Source organism: Leucoraja erinacea, chromosome 7 (genome assembly GCF_028641065.1).
Source record: "Leucoraja erinacea ecotype New England chromosome 7, Leri_hhj_1, whole genome shotgun sequence".
Classification (NCBI taxonomy): Eukaryota; Metazoa; Chordata; class Chondrichthyes; order Rajiformes; family Rajidae; genus Leucoraja; species Leucoraja erinaceus.
Window position 1 is genome coordinate 24,323,020 of NC_073383.1, and position 21,347 is coordinate 24,344,366.

Below are 21,347 nucleotides of genomic sequence, written 5' to 3' on the forward strand. Positions count from 1 at the left end.
TGTGTCTATTTTTTCAGGATGTGTCTATACACTTCAGAATTCATTATGCCACTACCATCAGCTGTTGTATCATCAATGAAACCAAGTGAGCCAGTACCTTCAGCAGCCATACATGCCCAGACCATAACAGCCCCACCATTGATGAAGTGGGTATGCTTTGGATCTTGGGCAGTTCCTTCTCTCCTCTATACTTTGCTCATGCCATCACTCTGGTATACCGTAATTCCCGGCAATGAAGACGCACCTGCGTCAAAGACGCACCCCCAATTTAAGTTGCTAAATTTTGAGAAAAGGATAGCAGGACACGATCAAGGGATGTTGCCGTCCAGGGGTCGGAAACATCGCCTGCGTGCCCCGGGACTGACTGCAGTTCCCACGTCGCCTGCGAGCCCCGGGACTGACTGCAGTTCCCAGATCCATCGCGTCCCTGGGACTGTTTCAGTTCCCAGATCCCCCATGTCCCCGTGATTGACTGCAGTTCCCACGTCGCCTGCGAGCCCCGGGACTAGCTGCAGCTCACAGGTCGCGGGGGGGAGAGGGAGAGGGAGAGGGAGAGGGAGAGGGAGGAGGGGAGAGGGAGAGGGAGAGGGAGAGAGGGGAGGGAGAGGGAGAGGGAGAGGGAGAGGGAGAGGGAGAGGGAGAGGGAGAGGGAGAGGTCGCGGGAGGGGAGAGGGAGAGTGAGAGGGAGAGAGAGAGGGGGAAGAATGAGAGAGAGGGAAAGGGGGGGAGGAGAGGGAGAGTGAGAGGGGAGAGAGAGGGAGAGGGAGAGGGAGGGAGAATGAGAGGGGGGATGAGAGGGAGAGGGAGAGGGAGAGGGAGAGGGAGAGGGAGAGGGAGAGGGAGAGGGAGAGGGAAAGGTCGCGGGCGGGAGAGCTAGAGGAGAGGAGAGTGAGAGTGAGAGGGAGAGAGAGAGAGAGCGGTTCCACTGTCCGGTCCCGTCAGCCACTCGCAGCCACCCGAGCTACTTCCCTCCCCGGGCCACAATGCGGTAGCTCCGAGCCCGGAGCACCGCAGCAACGGTGAGTGAGTGAGTTGCTGGCATGATCCCCGACCCCTTCTTCTCAACGCTTCTGCCCTCCCAGCAAATTTACCCCTGGCGGCCCAGCCAATTTGTGGAGCCCAGGCTATGTTGACCGGGCCAGACTCCCCACACGCTGTGAAAGGAACTCGCCCCCCCCCCCCCTCCCCAGCGGCACTGTCCTTTTAAAGCCGCTTCCCACTTTACAGCCGCTTCCCATCAGCTGACGGCAATGAGGGGTAGACTTGGCAATCACTCAATACAGCAACATCGTTCTTGATGTTGCTGTACTGAGGGGTAGCCATGTCTAACTTTCTTGGCTAACAACCTAACCTTCGGCCTCCAAGACGCAGGTAAACTTTCGTGCCTTATTTTTGGGTAAAAAATAGTGTCTTCATTGCCGGGAAATACGGTAAGTTAATCTTCGTCTCATCTGTCCACAAGACCTTTTTCCAGAACTGACCTGACTCCTGAAGAGTGTTTCTGCTCTGTCAGACAGGTGTTTTTCTTAATTATAGAGAGAATTCCTCTGTCATCAGCTGTGGGGGTCTTCCTTGGTCTGCCAGTCCTTTTGGGATTAGTAAGCTCACCAGTGCTCTCTTTCTTCTGAATGATCCAAACAGTTGATTTTGGTCAGTCTAAGGTTTGGCTGATGTCTCTAACAATTTTATTCTTGTTTCTCACATAATGTGTTCTTTGACTTTCATTGGCACAACTTTGATCCTCACGTTGATAAACAGCAATAAAAGTTTCCAAAGGTGATGGAAAGACTGTGGGAAAGACCATGCACTGAGAGCTCTCTTATACCTGCATTAAGGAGGCAATTAAACACACCTGAGCAATTACAAACGCCTGTGAAGACATGTGTCCCAAACATTATGGTGCGCTGAAATGGAGGGACTTTGTATAAACACAGCTGTAATTTCTACATGGTGAAACCAAAATGTATAATAATGGCCTTTATTAAAATCTGACAATGTGCATTTTAACCACATGTGATTTTTTATATTACAAATCCCAAATTGTGGAGTACAGGGGTTAATAAATTAATGATGGGTCTTTGTTCCAAACATTATGGAGGGCACTGTACATGAGCATATCTAAAAGTTTCTTATGTCACTCTTGGATCCGTTTCTATCATTCTAAGCAATGTGTTGCAGGCACTCACCATTCCATGTGTAATACAAAGGCATTACACATCTCCTTTAAACTTTCCTTCTTCCTCAGTAAAGCTGTGCCTTGTTTGATGCGTACCGTAGCCATATCCCCGAACTCTACCTCCGCTACATTGACGACTGCATTGGTGCTACCTCCTGCACCCATGCAGAACTCACTGATTTCATCCATTTCACCACTAACTTCCACCCGGCATTCAAATTCACCTGGACCATTTCCGACATCTCTCTACCGTTTCTAGATTTCACCATCTCCATCGCAGGTAACAGACTACTGACTGCCATCTACTACAAGCCCACTGACTCCCATGGCTATCTGGACTACACTTCTTCCCACCCTTCTTCCTGTAAGGACTCTATCCCCTACTCCCAATTCCTCCGACTACGTCACATCTGCACCCAGGATGAGGTGTTCTAAACCAGGGCATCGGAGATGTCCTCATTCTTTAGGGAACGGGGGTTTCCCATCTACTATAGATGAGGATCTTACCAGGGTCTCCTCTATATCCCACAGCTCCGCTCTCACTCCCCATCCCCCCCACTCGTAACAAGGACAGAGTTCCCCTTGTCCACACCTTCCACCCTATCAGCCATCACATACAACATATAAATCCCACCACTGGCCACATAAATATTCAATTCAATCTTCCCATCTCCTCCCCTTTCTGCTTTCCGCGGAGACAGTTCCCATGTAACTCCCTGGTCAACTCGTCCCTTCCCACCCAAACCACCTCCTCCCCTGTCAGTCTCTGCAAGATGGGGGAGAGAGAAAGAGGGGAGAGAGAGAGGCGAGAGGTGGGGAGAGAAGGGGGGAGGGAGAGAGATGAGGGGAAGAGAGGGGGGGTAGAGCGGGGAGGGGGGGGGAGGGAGGAGGAAGGGGACGAGGAGGGGGGGGGAGAGAGAGTGGGGGGGGGGAGAGAGAGATGGGGGAGTAAGATGGGGGAGAGAGGAGGGGAGGGAGAGGCCCTAAAATTTCACTCTCTGGGCCAGGATCAGTCAGTTGGATCTGGACCGCTGCACATTTGATAATGGGTCAGGTTCTGGTTATGTGTCAATAGTGGGAAATATTTATTGAGCTTTGTTACACCAACAACATTGGCAGCATGCTCTATATGTGGGGATCCTGTACATGACAAAAATTAACAGCCAAGAAGAAAAGAAAAAAACAATAGTTAAGATACAGGTAGTAAGTCAATTACTCAGGGATTGGTTATGAAGGCATTTGGATTGGCAAGGTCTGATTAGGTATAGTCAGCATGGTTTTGTATGTGGGAGGTCGTGTCTCACAAATCTGATTGATTTTTTTGAAGATGTGACCAAAAAGGTCGATGAGGTGAGAGCTGTAGATGTTGTGTACATGGATTTCAGTAAGATAAGTTTCCGCATGGTAGGCTGCTCTGGAAGGTTAGATCACATGGGATCTAATAGAGAGCTGAATGGATAGCAAATTGGCTCCATGGAAGGAAGCAGAGGGTGATGGTGGAAGGTTGTTTCTCAGACTGGAGGCCTGACTAGTGGTGTGCCTCAGGGCTCAGTGCTGGGCCCATACGTGTTTATCATCTACATCAATGATTTGGATGAGAACATACAGGGCAAGATTAGCACGTTTGCTGATGATACAAAAGTGAGTGGTTTTGCAGACAATGAAGATGATTGTGAACGATTGCAGCAGGATCTGGATCGATTGGCCAGGTGGGCGGAGGAATGGTTGATTTAATACAGGGAAGTGTGAGGTGTTGCATTTTGGGATGTCGGACAAGGGCAGGACCTACACAGTAAATGGTAGGCCTCTGGGTAGTGTTGTAGAGCAGAGGGATCTAGGAGTACAGGTGCATGGTTCCCTGAAGGTCGAGTCGCAAGTAGATAAGGTGGCCAAAAAGGCTTTTGGCATTTTGGCCTTCATCAGTCAGAGTATTGAGTATAGATGTTGGGAGGTCATGTTGCAGTTGTATAAGACGTTAGTGGGTCCGCACTTAGAATATTGTGTTCAGTTCAGGGCACCATGTTATCGGAAATAAATTGTCAAGCTTGAAATGGTTCCGAAGATATTTACGAGGATGTTGCCAGGACTAGAGGGTGTGAGCTATAGGGAGAGGTTGAGTAGACTGGGTCTCTATTCCATGGAGCGCAGGAGGATGAGGGGGATTTTATAGAGGTGTACAATATCATGAAAGGAATAGATCGGGTAGATGCACAGTCTCTTGCCCAGAGTAGGGGAATCGAGGACCAGAGGACATAGGATCAAGGTGAAGGGGAAAAGATTTAATAGGAATCCGAGGGGTAACTTTATCACACAAAGGGTGGTGAGTGTGTGGAACAAGCTGCCAGAGGAGGTAGAGGAGGCTGGGACTATCCCATTGTTTAAGAGACAGTTAGACAGGTACTTGGATAGGATAGATTTGGAGGGATATGGACCAAGGGCAGGCAAGTGGAACTAATGTAGCAGGGACATTATCGGCCAGTGTGGGCAAGTTGGGCCGAAGGGCCTTTTTCCACAATGTATCACTCTATGACTCTATGACACATTCATACCACTGCAATGAATCTAACTGGATGTAAGAAACCTCTAGAATAGGTTTGGCTAGGTAGTAAGTAAACAACATAACAAATACTTAATCTGTAGCGGACTGGTTACTCTCTCTAAATATAGCTTACAGTTGCTACATACCCCAGCAACCGCAGGAGATGTAACACCGGTCCCTATACCTCCACCCTTGCCTCAATCCAAGGATGCCTGCAGTCCTTCCAGGTTCACGTCCACCTTATTTAACCTCATCTACTGCATCGGTGTTCCTGATGTGGCCTCCTTCATATCGGCGAAATCAAGTGTAGACTCCACAACCATTTTACCAAATACTTGCACTCAGTCCATCAAGGCCTACCAGATCTAACCATTTTAACTGACCTTTCTGTGCTAGATCTCCCCCATTGCCAAAGTGAGGCTAACGCAAACTGGAGGAACAGCACCTCATATTCCGCTTGGGTAGTTTACAACCCAATGGTATGAACATTGAATTATCCAATTTTAGATAACCTCTGACAAAGAGTTGAGGCATTCTGTGTATCATATTATCAGAGAAATAAACTCAATATGGCATTACTAATAATCATCATCAAAATTGACAGTTAATGATATTTCTGTCATATGCTTAGAATCTTTCTGCTAGGCATTTCAAATTCATAGCAACCTAGGATGTTTGTTTTATTATGACCAAGATGTCTGAGCACATTAGAGATTGTGAGAAATAACATGTGTGTGATCATTCTCATTTGAATATGTCCATCCTGAAATGCACAAACGATTTTGTTATCCACTGTAAACAAATCATAGCAAATGATAAAAGCATGAAATAGGGTTAGTCCCAAATTGGAAAATCTAGAACTAAAATGACTATGAAATGTTATCTGATTGATCACATTTTGCAACCAAAGAAAGAATGTGCAACTTCCCCTTAACAGTAAAATAATACGCTTACTCTAAATTACATGTTTCTGTGCTGTCCAGCCATATGGCTACATGCATGTGATTAGTTGCATCTCACTGCATTTACATAAATGTGAGATGAACTGCATTCTCTCGATAGACAGTACAACAATTCATACCAGATCATTGACACAGTAAGCCTCATTAAAGTGTGAGTAATCTGTTTGGAAATTGGAGTAAAGGCTGAAGAAACTGAAGCTTGCATCAACAGGCCAGTGGAGTACTGAGTTAGTAGAAAGAGAGTGAGTTTTCCATAATGTCTCCAAAGCAGCATGTGGATGAGGCAGCCAAAGAGTAAAGGGAAGAGTGCAGAAGCATGAAAAAGAACACAACATTTCAACGAGTTGGATGTTCAAATTTTCAACAGCTGAAAGACTGAATGTCGGTGTTAGGTAACTCACAACAAAAAAAAATCACTTGCACCACTTGAAAAATAGCACTACCAAAACAGAATGGCAACTTTTAAGGGCCTGTACCACGAGCATGCGGCTCCATGCGGCAAGCGCGACCTAAAGGGCCTGTCCCACGAGCATGCGACTCCATGCGGCAATTTTGGTCGCTTGAGCCGTACGGCTCGCGGGGCCGGTCCCACTTCGATCGCCGGAGCCGTATGGAGTTGTGCGGAGCTGGTCCCGACATTGCGCGGGGCTGCGAAAAATTGACCGTGTTCAAAAATTCCGAGCGGCAACGTCCTGCCGGCCCGCAGCCGCCTCTACGCCGTGCGCACCGCCCCGACGCCGTACGTCACGCACGAACTTCCCGCGGACTTCGCTCGAACTTCATGTCGCTCGCTCGACCTCCGCGTGGCCCCCGCTTCTGGTTTGGTCGCACTTGCCGCATGCAGTCACATGCTCGTGGGACAGGCCCTTTACCCTCCAGAATTAAAAAAAATTGTGTTTTACTCCCCTATTTTGCCATGCTCCATTTTGTCTTCTCACTCCATTTCTTAACTGATATTTTTTTCTTTCTACAGCAACAGCTGCACGCTGACTTCAAGAAAACCTGCTCATTTCCACTCCAGAGAACCTGCTCTTTCCCACTCCCCTGAGTTTTGCCCCATTGTCTTAGTCCAACAAATGCCAAGCTATGACTATAAAAATATTGAATCTCCTTCATAAAGTAAACATTAAGTTTACACATTCACAGTGAAAAGGTGCGAGATGGAAATTGATAGTTAGATTTGTTTGGTTATGTCTGACAAGGACACAGTACCACAATGAAAGTGCAGTGTTTTGGGTAATGCCAAAGTTTACATTAATGGAGAATCTGGTTCAATGAAAGAATGGCTTGAAAGTTTTGTAAAAATGCCAGTACAGGTATTTTGCATGAGTAAGAGTAAAATTAAAGTCCTACACTTTATTATTATTATCATCCCAATTATGCTTCAACAATAGGGCACAAATGTCTATAATTTTCCTGCAGTTTCAAACCAAGTTCTCGTTGATTCCATTGCTCCTGAATGTCGTTGAATGTTTGACAAAGTCAGAGACACTTGCAAACAATTAATAGAAACAAAGTGTTGGAGTCAGTGGGGCAGGCAGCATCTCTGGAGAAAAAGGATGGGTGAAGTTTCTTGTGACTGAAGAGGGTCACCGATCCTTTTTCTTCACATTTGCTGCCTGACCCGCTGAGTTACTCCAGCACTTTGTATCCATCTTTGGTATAACCAGCATCTGCAGTTTGTTGTTTCTGCAGACAATTAAGGTCTTCAACAATTCAGAGTGAATGCATTTCTATGGGATCTGTGATCAATAAGGCCCTGCAATCCTCAGGACTTTGGTAATCAGGTAGGAGTGAACTTTCCTGAAGTTAATGCTGGGTGCTTTAGACTTTATATCAGATTTTACAGATACAGCTAAACAGGCTCTTCGGCCCGAGTCCACGCCGACCAGTAATCACCTGGGCACTTGTTCTATCTTATACACAAGGACAATTTACAATTTACAGCAGCCAACTATCCTACAAATCTGTACGTCTTTGGAGTGTGAGAGGAAACCAGAGCACCGAGAGGAAACCCACGTGGTCACACAGAGAACATACAAACTCCATACAGACAGCACCTGTGGTCAGGATTGAACCCGGGTCTCTGGCACTGTAAGTCAGCAACTCTACAGCTGCGCCGCTGAGCCGCTGCTTCAAGGTAAGAACATATTTAATGGCTCAGAGAGTGGTAACAGCCAAACAACTCTGGGTAAAATTTTGGATTATTATATTATTTTCCAATACCCAATAAAAAAGACACAAATAAAAATACAAATACCTACCTGAAACACTGATATGGATGTGACCTTAATTGCCAAAGGGTTTATAAAAATATGACAGTACATCTCTATATATAATAGCATTAAAGTTTATATGTAATAGAGTAAAATATGTTTAAAAAGCTCATCTGTTTTTCTCCCCTTTATCATATTAATTAAAATAAATTGCAATAATAATTCTGTAACCTTTTTCAAAAGTATTAACAAGGACAAAATCATCTAGAAAGCTATAATAATCGCTAGAAAGTCAGTACCCAGCAGTTTTAATTTTTGTTCAATTTTTTCCTTCTTGAATAAATCAGTACCATGTATTATTGCAGAAGGGCAACACCTCAAACAACCCAAGTGAAAACAAAGATTTACAAAAAAATACTACGGCATATTTCACATTTCAATTGTAGAATCAAATGCATTTTTTCCCAATAGAAAATTAACATACTTTCAAAGGAGGCACCTTGAAACAGAATAGGAGCCAACAGCAGTTTGAGGGTATCTGAATGTGGTATATGCTGCTTTATGGTAAAGAGTTAACTTGTAGATAAAAAGGGAAGGCATCCAGCAGCCACTTGAATGTGAGATTTTTTTTGTTCTCCTTTATGCATACCGAGCTATCCATTATTAGTACTAATGATGGAAAATTGTAGTGTTGATACAAATCTTTTTTTAAAGCAATGGGCGGGAGCTCCATTTGTTAGTAAGTTCTTTGTGACTGAAAACCGTGGATTGTACATCTACACTGCAGAAAAGGCTGGATGCTCTTTCCATAGCACAGTTAATTACTCCTACTGTGACCTTGCTGATCTGCAATGTTCCCCCCTGCATCTCATCTGCACGCCTGGTTCTCTGTGCGCTTGGTGTCAGAGAATATGAAAAACCATATAATGAAAGCAGTTTCACGATGGAAAAAAAGGCTACTGGAGTTGCACTTGGTACAAAGGAGGTTCAATTATATGAGTAATTGTGATAATTTAGTCCATTCATGTACCCTTACTTGAACAAGAATGAGACTCACAAAAGAAAATTACTTTAACAAGAAAGTAGAGCGAGGGGGGAATAAAGATAGGAGGAAAGAGAGAGGGGAGGGGGGTGGTGATGAAGAGAGAAAAAAAAGATGGAACAAGAAAATAGATATACAGAGGGAAGGAGAAGCAGGCACAGTACAACAGAGATGTGATAAAAGCTGACGTGCAGCTGTGTTACACAATTATATTCAATTTTTTTTAAGCAATTGATGAATGCAACTACTGCAAATGTGCCTCAGTTAGCTATCATTTGTTGTTCCGTGACAGGAAAAGGATAATTACCTCTCAAAGTGAATCAAAAGACTGACATGCCCTTTAGACACAGTCATGAATGCAGAGCTCAACAGAATGCTTGAATAAGAATTCTGAACGTTTTTTTCCCTTTATTACTGAGCAAATTTTGTTAGATATAATGTACGAACACCACCAGCAGATGCATTAAACCCTGGGAGTTCAAAGACACCAAGTAGCTTTATCTTTTAACTCGTGCAGTCTGGAAAATTAAATGACATTTGCAATTCATTTCTATTTCAACCAAGAATAGTTTTTAGACTAAATTTATTTCATCCCAAGACCAATATTATCCAACTGCTTTGGTGGCAGATTGAATTTTAATAACTGTAATAATGTAGTTTCAATGTATGCTCCAAAAACCAATATAAGACATTCATTTGCAACAGCATGGAATTCCCAATCATACTGGTGTCTGAATGAATGAAAATCAATTAGTAATATTGATTACTAATTGATTACAAAAAAAACATGGCTTCTGTGAATTTCCTGGTGTTTCAAGATTGGAGAGATGTTGTCCACAACATAAAAAGCAGAGATTATATAACATTTAAATGGGCATAGATAAGTTAGATAATCAGTGTCTGTTTCTCATGGTAGGGGTGTTTTAAACCCAAGGGCATAGGTGTAAGGTAAAAGGAAGAAAGTTTAAAGGGGATCTTAAGAGTAAATATTTCACACAAAGAATAGTTGGTATCTGGAGTGAGCCACCAGAGGAAAAGACAGGAACAGTAAAAACTTTTAAAAGGGATCAGGGCAGGTACTTGAATGAACAAGGCATTGAAGAATATAGAATTAATGCAGCCAAGTGGGATAAGTATAGATAGGTTTGATGGTTGGCAGAGGTACAGTGGCCCAAATGTACTGTTTCTATGCTGTACAACTCTATGACTCTAAGTCTGCTTGAAATAGTTTCCAATCTTGATAGTTTTTAAACCATGATCTTTGCTGGTCTTTATTAAGAATGTTGGCACCCCTTTTATATGCAAATGTTATATATTTTATAAGCTTTATTTAACTTTATTATTCAGTTACTTTTTCAAACATGATTTGGTATAAAGCAAAGTCCAGAAAAGCAAATAGTGAAAATAACCACTTAGTGTAAGATATCTACTCTGGTTAGACATACTTTTCTTATTCACCCTAGATAATATCCTTTCCTCAGAGAATAACATTACCGTCTGTCAGTTCAAATACTTCTTGCAGATAGAAATAATGACCAAAGTCATAAAACACACTATCAACTTTATTCCACACCACCAATGACCTTAGTCCCATTAGATTTCCCCTTTGCCTGTCAGTATAGGACTTACCTGATTGTGTTTCCAATTACATTCAGCGGTGCTCCTGGCCTGCAAACAGCAATTGCCTCATTTCTGCACCTTCTGGCAACCGTCACGAGCTTTTGCCCAGATTTATCCACATTTCCAACCAGAAATGTTTCAGAAGTGTCACCATGGTATCCATTATAATATACCTATTCAACCAAAGATTAAAATAGAGCAAAAATAAATTCCCATTAATGCTTTCTATTTAATTGTTATTTAAGGTACTAAAATTGATTACAATTCCAGAAATAATGTTCAAGAGACACCTTCAAAGATTGATATGGTAGGTTACGCAAGGGAGAGAAAAGCAAAGTACATTATTCCTTAGCTTTCTTTCCTTTTTCCCCACCAATTCATGAACCTATATATTTAGATATCAATCTAAATATTTATCATCAGTTCTCTATTTACAAAACTTTACATGGTATCACTGAATGAGAAATGTTGAAAGTTACACAATCAGTTAGTCCTTTTGCATATTTTTATTTGTTACGTTATATTCTCATAGTCATTTTATTTTTTGCATTCTCAAATTAAGTGCTTCCATGTTAGATATTTGTGTCTTCGATATTCGAAAGGAATCAATTTATTTTCATTGTGAAAAAATAAGCACACGTATGTTTGTATAGGCATTGCATTCACGTTATTTTAGAAAATCATAAAATAATTTTATACCAGGTTTAAGATTTTAAAAAGCTGAAGTTAGTTAACAGGACGGATTTAATATTACCATCTAAGTGCCTAGCCAAAAGAAACGTGCAATATAGAACAGAGCGAAGTTTAAAAAACAAGGCAGGATTTTTTTTCCCCCATGTCCGCACAACAGATAATTTTAATTGCATTACATTTGGAGCAGGATACCTCAATCAAGGCTTTAATAGATGTGAAAGATATTGGTAGCAATAGTATTGCAATCCTAGGAGAATGACATATGCAGCCCATTGCTGTCACTGAAGCCTATAATGACAGAGTATGATAATCACAGACCCCACTCAAAATCAGCAGGAAGAGGAAGATCTGACTGTAGAGTGAAGGAAAAATGCCAGGCTTTTACACATTAGCTCATCTCCCACATCCATTCAAAGAAGACTCCCAACACTGCAGTGCTCAGCATTACTGCATAGTGGATCAATAACTATTATACGTTATGAAGGGGATAACATAGCAGGATTGAGATAACATAGCTTCTACCTTGCATTAATCATGGTGCCTGTAAATTACACACAAACCTTTCGGCAAATTTGGTTGAATAAGTAAAAAAGGAAGAGGAAGGAAGCTGCTGTTTTCTTTGCCTACAAATAATTTATATGACCATTTGCACATTCATATTCCCAATCTAGATTTCTTTTCTGTTATCGCTGGGAATCAAACTGTTGATAAAATGTTTTTATTATTCTAAGATGAAATACTTACTGTGACATCAATGTTGATAATATCTCCATTATGAAGAGGTCGGCTGGAAAGAAAAAATATATAAGAAGGACATTTTATTAATTAGCATTATAGAGTAATTAGATTGATAAGAGTGGATTAGAATGGCCCAACAATTATTTGCAACTACCTTACATTAAACTGCTAATTCAATAGAAGTATTAGCAATGTAGTAAATTGTACACTACCTAAAACAATCCAAACTGGGGGCAACTTTTGGTACTTCATTAAAATAATACTTTTTGTAAGGCATGGCTCTACATCCATTATGCTTGGGGCATTCTGTTCCATGAGAGCCATCTGAGCATGCCATTCAAACATGAAAATATAATCCGAGCAAAATAAACACATTTTATCAACAGCGCACTGAAATTTAAGAAAATATTAGGACTACGGAAAAAAACGAGATAAAATATTAAGGATGTCTATGCTTTTTCATCCTAATGCATGGTTAAAAGATGAAAGGGTTTAATATCAAATTAAACACTACTTTATAAAACATCGTTCATCGTGAGAATTCAGGGTCCTTATCACTTATCACAATACATTTCTGACAAAGTAGGAACTATCAATGTTTATATTATATTCTGCGTTGCTTAATGACAAAACACTGAAAATTGAGTAAAATTCTAATTATGTGTTTCCTTCACTCTAGCTGCACATGGCCCTGATGAGTCCATTGAACGTCTAATTTACATATATTAAACTCAAATAATGCTCCCAAAACTGAAAAAATTTGAATCTGAAATGAAGCAAACAGTTTGTTAGCCATATGACTACATTTTCTATTCCATTCTTGCAATGGCGATGCAATAACTGGGCCTATATTTCCACTTTATTTAACGTTATATACAAACAAGGAAGATTTAAATGTTACCAGGAAATCAACCTTTCCGTGGTGGACTGTTTAAAACAAACGGGTGATTAAGAAATCTGCGTTAGAGGAGTCACACCTCAAAGTTTCTCAGAATATCATTTCTATCATGTTATTGATATGGTTTTTTTATGTCATGAAAGTAAACAGATTTAACTAGTAGGATGAATTTCTTAGACAGAAGGTGGTAAATCCGTGGAATTCATTGGCCCAGGCGGCTGTGGAGTCATTGGGTATTTTTAAAGCGGAGATTGATAGGCTCTTGATTAATGAGCATTAAAGGTAATAAGGAGAAAGCACGAGAATGGGGTTGATAGGGAAATTAGATCAGCCATGATCAAATGGTGGAGCAGTCTCGAGGGGCCGAATGGCCTAATTTTCCTCCAATGTCTTATGATCTTATGAACTAATTTCCAGAGACATAGCTCAGATCATTTTATTTTGAAAGGTAATCAACTATACAAGTGTGGACTGGAGATTTCTATGTAATTAATGATGAATGATAAAATCATTTTCATATCAGTCTTAACTATAAAGAAACATGGAATAGAATAAATTTACTTTTATTTTATAAGGATTACACATTTCATGTAAGATCATTCAGATAGGAAATTGCCATGAAGCACACCATTAAAGACAGGAAAATAAATCTGTCCATGCCATTGTTTGATGTGTATCCCAACACATATTTCCTATCCAAGGAGAGCCAGTGCTACCTTTCCTTTCGTTATATTATCACTGGGCTCCATCTGGCCAATTGTCCTACTCCCACCACTTTTTGTACAAGAAATCCATTCTTTCCATGCCAAATGGAGAGCAAAAAGACTCCATTACAAAAATAGATTCTTGCCAAAAACAAAATGCTATTTTCCAAATTTCATATGTTGTTACAATTAATAGTCAGGAATATTTAAAAAACATTTTACAAAATTTATGTCCATTTCTTTTCCTCAGGGTTGCAATCAACAATGTCTTGCACATCAATCACGTTCTGGAGTCTTCACACTAACGTTAAAAACCGTGACCCGAGGGGAGATTTTGTAAAAGGCCAATGTGTGGGAAGTAAGTTGGAAAATTTCCCCTCCAACTCCTTCACACAGTTCTCCATCTTCTTCAAAGTTCAATATAACAAGATGAGAACATGGACAATTCTAATAGATAAAATCAAATTAGGAAAACAATATTACAGAGTGCACATAACCGATGCATCAATCTGAAAAATGAAAGGTTAATTAAGAGAAAAATGTTCATTACAAAAATGGTCTAAAAACATGTTGAAACTGTCATGCATGGGGTAGAAAAAAGTCTCAGTGCAAACCAATATATTTACTTTTATCCATCAGATACCAACAGTGAAGAATGCATTTATCACAATGTTTAGTTTATTTCATGTCTTCCATGTCACATTTTTTATTTTAAAATGATCCAGGTAGTCTACAAATTATTTGCACAAATAATATATTGCAGAATTGCTGGTATCGGGTTACTTCTATGGATAAATTGTTGTAAACAAATACCTGTCAGGTATGCCGTGACACACCACATTGTTCACAGAGGTGCAAACAGACTTTGGAAAACCTCCATAACCCAATGGTGAAGGATATGCATTATTTCTGATAGTTTCATTGTGAACAATGTAATCCAACTGCTCAGTTGTCAGGCCAGCTAAAATATAAACAAAATGCACTAAAATAAATCTGCTTTTAACATACTTCATACTAGTCATGATTATAAAAATATTGCACTTTTTATTGGTTAATAAAACTGTGAAGGAATACTGAAACTTTTGAAATTACTTCTTTATACACGTTACAATAGTCTATACTATAGAAGATTGATTTGTTGCACGGGTAGTCTTTACAGGAGGATATCAAATACAAAGGCTCACAGGTATTACAAAAATAAGTGGCGCCTTATTTTTCCCCACATGAGACACTCAAATATAAATGTGAAAATAGAAATCAATTACGAGAAACAATCAAAATTAATGCCTGCAGCTTCTTTATTATGTGTGTTACATCATTGAAGGTTGGTATTACTAAACATTAAAGCACATTCATTTTATAATTTGGCAACTGATACCTAAAGTGAAGCAAGAATCTTTAATTCAGACCGTGATTTTATAACTTTAGCTGCACATTTCCCACAATAGGAATTCATTTCCTCTTGCAATGACGAGTTTCGTTCATATCTATTTGGAAAAAAATTGCGACGAGTTTGACGCCAGAAAATCAAATGAATGGAGTTTTTACATTGTTCATTTTGTAAAATTCGAATTTATACATGAAAATTAGGATTAGAACCCAGCATATAACTAAAGTTATGAGAATGAATGTGTGGGTCAATTGGGAAATATTCTTATGCCTTTATTTGGTTTTGCACGTAGATCTGCTTAATACCAGAGTAATTATTGGCATGGTAAACATTTCAGATAATTTATGTTTCTCAATTGGCATGATCAATTTATCATTTTGGACAGAAAAAATCAGTGACACTAAAATTCACTTCCACACTTAAAAAGGTTCTCTGTAAAAATATAGCTTTGTTTTATGTAATAGAAATGATCCAGAGAACTGTCAAATACTATTCCCTTATAAATGAAGTCTTGTTTGTAACCTGAGACCTTTTCAAATATAATTTAACTGTAAAGTAAATGGGCTGTTAAAATATAAGCGTAGGTTTATGAAATAAAAAGTTTAACTTTCACAATTATTACTAAGAGGGCAGATGAGGCATGATGATGTGGCCAAAATTGTTGAAATGGTCCTTTCTCAGTTAACCTTTGGAATAAACATACATTACCTTTAAACTCCTTCCAGCAAAGAGGAGGATCTGGCGAGCCAGTCGACAAGCTTGTCGAAGACCCTGAATCTGATCTTCATCTTTAATTTCGATGGAGTCTCCCCAGTCTGGTATAATGCCTGTCGTCACATAGTCTGGTTTCTTTATGTGCTTGAAAAAAAAGATTGAAAATGAAGATGAGAAGGCTGGAGCGTGACAATGGGATCATTTTCTCAAAAAGAGACTCCAGCTTCATGGCAGTTTGCCCTGAGTGTTCTGGTGTCGACCCTTCCTGAGCCATCAGACAAACCCCAAGGCTGCCGCAATATTTCTTCAAATGCCCTTTTGAACTTAACATTGCCCAATTCTAAATTCCTAAGAACACTGTTAACTCAAAGGACTAACAGGAATAGCAGCTTAGCTGTTTTTAGCCCTTGGTTGAACAAGGCAAATGGAAAGAGATTATTTACCTTCTTTAAAGAAATGGCGAAACATTTATTAATTTTGATGAAGCATATGGCCTTTTAACCTACATTTCCTTTTGACAAAATGCATTATTCATTGTAACTTAAATATGTAAAATGCAAGTACTTAAACATGAAAGCGTGCCTTAGCTATGTGGTACAAAGAGACAATGCCACTGAAGCCAGAGTCTTTTTGGTTACAACTTCCAATAACTAATGACAAAGAGGCTCAACTAAATACTTTAAAATAAATATTATAACTCTGCATTTGCTTTGCAACATGGTGTGTCCCAAGTTAGTTTGAGAAGCCACCTTCACTATTATTTTAATTATTCCACTTAACCACAGAAGTATTGTGCTTCATATCATAAACATTGCTGGTACAGCAAAATCTTTTTTTTGGCCAAATACACCTTAAATTGTATGTTCATTAACGCAACATTCAAATATTAATTATCTGAAGGAAATTCAGTAAAAAAGAAACATTAATTTCCTGCACCATATGCTTGTCTTCAAAAACCATTACATGTTATAAAAATCCACTCTTTTCCACCTAATATCCCAGTTCTATATCCTTCCTTGACCTTAGCCACAATTACCTATTGAGTCTTCATCATTATTTCTGCTTAACTTGTCACATCTTTCATCTCACCTTAACCTCTTACAGGTAATAACAAAATCAGCAGGGAATTGTGCTGAAAGAATAATACTGTAAGTCAATAGCACTGTACCTTTGGTACAGGGTAAGGCGGTCCAACAATAGCCGGATGGACGACTCGGTAGGAGGCACGTTGCCAAAAGATACATCTTATAAGCTGAACCCCAAATGATTTGAGCTTGTGAGCAATATGGAATTGTGATGAGGAAACTCTGCAACAGACAGGCACACATCCTGTCGACACAAAAATGAGATTGTTTGCAATTACCAGCAGTTTGCAGTATTTTGTCTAGTTAAATCAAAATGCATTTTTAATGTATCAACGCAAAAGGTTCATAAATATAAAAACAGTACAAGCCAGGCCAATAGTTAGATAGAGGACTCAGACCAAAGATTGGTAAAAGGACTCCTGGATATTCACTACTACAAACCTACCGACTCCCACAATTATCTGGATTACACTTCCTCCCACCCTGCAAAGACACTATCCCCTATTCTCAATTCCTCCGTCTCCACCGCATCTGCTCCCAAGATGAGGCTTTCCATTCAAGCACATCGGAGATGTCTTTTTTCTTTAGTAATTAATGGCAACAAATGTCAAAGGCAATGAGTTCTATTGTGGGGGAGGTTGGGGGGGAGGTTGCAGCATCAGTGTCGACGGATGAAGCCAAGTGGTCATTTACCTCTACAATGTATTTCTGAAAATAAAGCTAATATCAGCTGCATTACTTAATTTGATTAATCTGATATATATCACACAAAACTTTATAAAGCATTTACAGAATATATTTCTAACCCCTATCCAGTTATGTTGGTTGATGACATGCTCTATTTTTTGTCAATATTCAGCTCAGTTTACAAAAACAAAGTAAGAAAACCATCTCAAAATATTACACAATTTGGGGCACACATTTGCACCCACTTTTCAATCAATTTTACTTACAGAAGAAGAAATGCTGCTAGTAACTGAACTAAATATGCCAGAAAATCAGTATTTCTAACATTCCTTCAAACAAAAAGAATACACTAATGGATTCTCCTCAACACTTCCAGCATTCCCCTTTATTTCATTTTTCCAGCGATTGCAGTGCCTTGTACAGTGGAATTTTACTTTTGAATAATTAAGGTCCTAGCCCACATTCTGGTCCAAAATGTCTTGACAGGTACTCGAATGAGCACGGCCAAGAGGGACATGGGATGAATGCGGGCAAGTTAAATTAGTATAGATAGGCCTGGTGCTCAGCATTGACACAGTGGGCCGAAAGGCCTGTTTCTGTTATTCAACTCCATGGCCTTTAATATCCACTGCCATCTGCATCCACACCCATCCATTATGTTTTGCTAATCCCATCTGATGTGCTGCGTTGCCCAAATACCTTTACCCATAATAATGATTACATTTTCAGCCAAGTTCTTAAAGTTCAGAGCCTCCCACTAGAGCTATATTTCTACCTATGCCCGCTTGATTTCTAGAACACTGTTGCTTTGTTGAACATGCGCCATAATGTGGCTGCGATACCAGTTCTATCCTATGTCAAATGCATGGATACGCTTACATAGATCCACATAAGATGGTGCCTCCAAGTCTCTGCCATCCATGGAAATAGAATTATCAGTCCAAAGCGCTAGATTTACTTTAAAATAAGTTTAAGCAGAAGCCTTACTGGTGACTTAATGGTTCACCAACATTACACAATCACTGGTATGAGCAAATGCCTGCAATAACACACTGCGGATTTTCAGGTCTTAGTTTTCTTTCTTTGGAGTACACAAAATATAATTTATTTGCAGAAGAAATATTTTTTTAAATCCCACATTTACATGTGATCTAGCTGTTAATTCAGAGTTACATTGACAATAGCCTGAGGGGAGATTATCTTCCTACTTAAGATAAATGGAACGCAGCAGAAGGAATCGTAATCATTTATTGAAGACAACAGAGACTGCAGATGCTGGAAACTGGATGGAAGAAAAACTGTTTGTCTTACTACCGGGTGCCATAGTGACGCAGTGGTAGAGCTGCTGCCTCACAGCGCCAGAGACCTGGGTTCGATCTTGACCTCGGGTGCTGCCTGTGTGGAGTTTGCATGTTTTCTTGGAGTTTGGGTTTCCTCCGACTTGCTGTTTTCCCCTTCCAAGGTGACCGTTGGTGGTTTCCTGCTGTAAAGTGCCTAAAAAGAACACCGGAAGAACTCAGTAGGTCAAGCACCATCTATGTAGTCAAAAGATCAATGACAATGTTTCAGGTGTCGGGGGGGGTGGGGGGGGTGAGCTGTCTGTTCAATTCTAGGGAAATTATGATTGGCAATATATAAAGACGAGAAGCAAATCCTGAGGGCTAAAATAAATACTCCAGACAAACCTGTGAGGTCAATTCTTAGGTAGATAAAAATGCTGGAGCAACTCAGCGGGTGTGGCAGCATCTATGGAGTGAAGGAAATAGGCAACGTTTCAGGCCAAAACCCTTCTTCAGGTCAATTCTTAACTATCATTTAAAATGGCCTCTCAATATATGGTTGCAAGGGGCAATTAGAGATGGACAATAGATTACTGGCTTGCTGTTGATGTTTACATTCTGTGAACAAATAAAAAACTGGCTAGATACTTTTAGATTCTGTAGACATTTTATTTTCAATACTCCATGAGTTACCACTGCTCATATCCAAAGGAAATCTTAATTTATTGATATCAGTGTAACATTCATAGTATCCTGGAGTAAAATACAACTCTTTTCCAAGTTTATTTAATTCACCGTCGTAACATATCTCTCCGATGTGATTCTGCTTGCTTTCATATGATTGTAGAGCAAACCCGATTTAATTTGGGTCAAAAGTCAAGCAAGAAGCTCCTACATTATCAATGTTAGGTTTTGGATATATTAAATCCGAAGCATTATTATCATTTGAATCATTGAGCACCCTCCTATTCATAATGGAAATCAGATAACTTATTGTGCTTGCCATCCAGAATTTATAAACTGATTTTGAATAAGGTTGCATCTCTTGATTATAGATTTTATTTTAATATTCTTGAATACATCTCACCACTAAAATGGGTACAGGTCTGCTCTCATTGATTGCTTTTCTATACCTCCCCAGAGGTTTCAATTAAGGAAGTCAGGGCCAGGAGAAAGCATTTTTAAGCATCTTTTCCCCAGAAGGCCATGATATAGGGCTCAAGTTGGTAGAAGGGTCAGTGACATCAGCTTGATCCCCAGGATATGTGCTCAGTACAGGAAGCAGTTCACTGTCTACTAAGGTAGTAAGAGTGAGTACAATATTTCAGCAGCCTCCCGTTAACTTTGCTGAAGTAGGTTGGTAAACACTTCTAAAATTGCTCTGGGTGAGAAATAAATGGAAGGAAATCGAAGAGGTATTGCACATTCCTACCCATACAAGTCTGTGCCAGATTTCTTTGCCAGATTTTTATGTGCAGTCCAGTTTATCAGTTCTTTCCTGCAATTTTTTTTTCATCAACTACTTATCAAATTATTTTCTGAAAGCCATGATTGAATACGTTTCCACCATATTTCCAGGTTTGGCATTCCAGATCAGAACCACTGTCAGTAATTAATGTCACAGTAAATTCATCACTTTTATCCAATGTAGCATTCAGTATGGCTGTCTGAAGAAGGGTTTTGGCCTGAAACGTTGCCTATTTCCTTCGCTCCATAGATGCTGCTGCACCCGCTGAGTTTCTCCAGCACTTTTGTCTACCTTGGCTGAAGATAAATGTCTGAACGGTTTGAAAGCTCTTTAGTATTGAACTATGAGAGCAGTAAAGGATATGTAAAGGAAATGCAGAAATATGAGCATACCAATAAAATTATCTGTCCCTTATATTTTCAAGTGTCCTCTTCTTAATTTCCTCAAATTCTCTGGCCTTCTTTCTCTGATGAATCTTGCTACTAATTTGCCTCCTTCAATTGCGACACATATCTATCTGTACATACGTTTTTGGGAGTTTCACATCTGTTGAGACACCTAAATCACTCGTATTACACCATAACAAAGATGTTAATAAAACTACTAAATTCATGACACCAGGATATGAGGGAGATGGGTCAGCAAGATTTAATAAAAGCAACATATGATCTGCTAGGTTTTCAATGAAATGAGTAGATGGCTACGGTAACAGTGAAAAAGTCCAGCTGAAAAGTGTTTTTGGCAGCAGTCATTTTGCGGTTGGTATGTTAGCTGGTAACCTGCCTGGTGGGTTAGATGTGTGGTTTCAAATTCGACTCCGAGTCAAAGTACTTAATAGTTTGGTTCAGTTAGGTAAAAGGCTGGAAAAAAGCTTGGAATCATTAGCAAGGGCATGTAATGTATGAAATGGATCAAAAATTATTGCTCTGCTCTTTAGCCAGAGGGAGTTTCCATTCCTTTAAGAACTAATAACAGTCAGGGAACTTCACTGCATAATGCTCTCCAGCATTTTTGTGTACCTACTGCATAATGTTAGTTGTGTGGTTGAGGAATGTGGGAGAAATAAGGTTGATTTATGTGTTATTTTCATAAATTCAGAAACTGATCCATTTCTGCAAATAATGTTATTAAAATA

General features: G+C 39.9%; 1 protein-coding gene and 1 long non-coding RNA gene across 3 annotated transcripts in view; one reads left to right on the forward strand and one right to left on the reverse strand.

Annotated features, from left to right (window-relative positions):
• The window catches only part of LOC129698751 (uncharacterized), an 80,660-nt gene extending 66,252 nt beyond the window's left edge, over nucleotides 1–14,408 (forward strand). The window contains exons 2-3 of one of the 2 annotated variants that reach the window (XR_008723718.1): nucleotides 6,651–7,817; nucleotides 12,666–14,408. This is a non-coding gene — a long non-coding RNA (uncharacterized LOC129698751). The remainder of the gene's footprint in view (nucleotides 1–6,650; nucleotides 7,818–12,665) is intronic. The other variant, XR_008723717.1, reaches the window with a different exon arrangement.
• The window catches only part of metap1d (methionyl aminopeptidase type 1D (mitochondrial)), a 130,057-nt gene that overhangs the window by 59,600 nt on the left and 49,110 nt on the right, over nucleotides 1–21,347 (reverse strand). The window contains exons 2-6 of the mRNA XM_055637978.1: nucleotides 16,861–17,021; nucleotides 15,686–15,836; nucleotides 14,402–14,549; nucleotides 11,993–12,035; nucleotides 10,565–10,728 (exon numbers count right to left, since the gene is read on the reverse strand). Of these exons, the coding sequence (XP_055493953.1) occupies nucleotides 10,565–10,728; nucleotides 11,993–12,035; nucleotides 14,402–14,549; nucleotides 15,686–15,836; nucleotides 16,861–17,021 (667 nt within the window). The remainder of the gene's footprint in view (nucleotides 1–10,564; nucleotides 10,729–11,992; nucleotides 12,036–14,401; nucleotides 14,550–15,685; nucleotides 15,837–16,860; nucleotides 17,022–21,347) is intronic.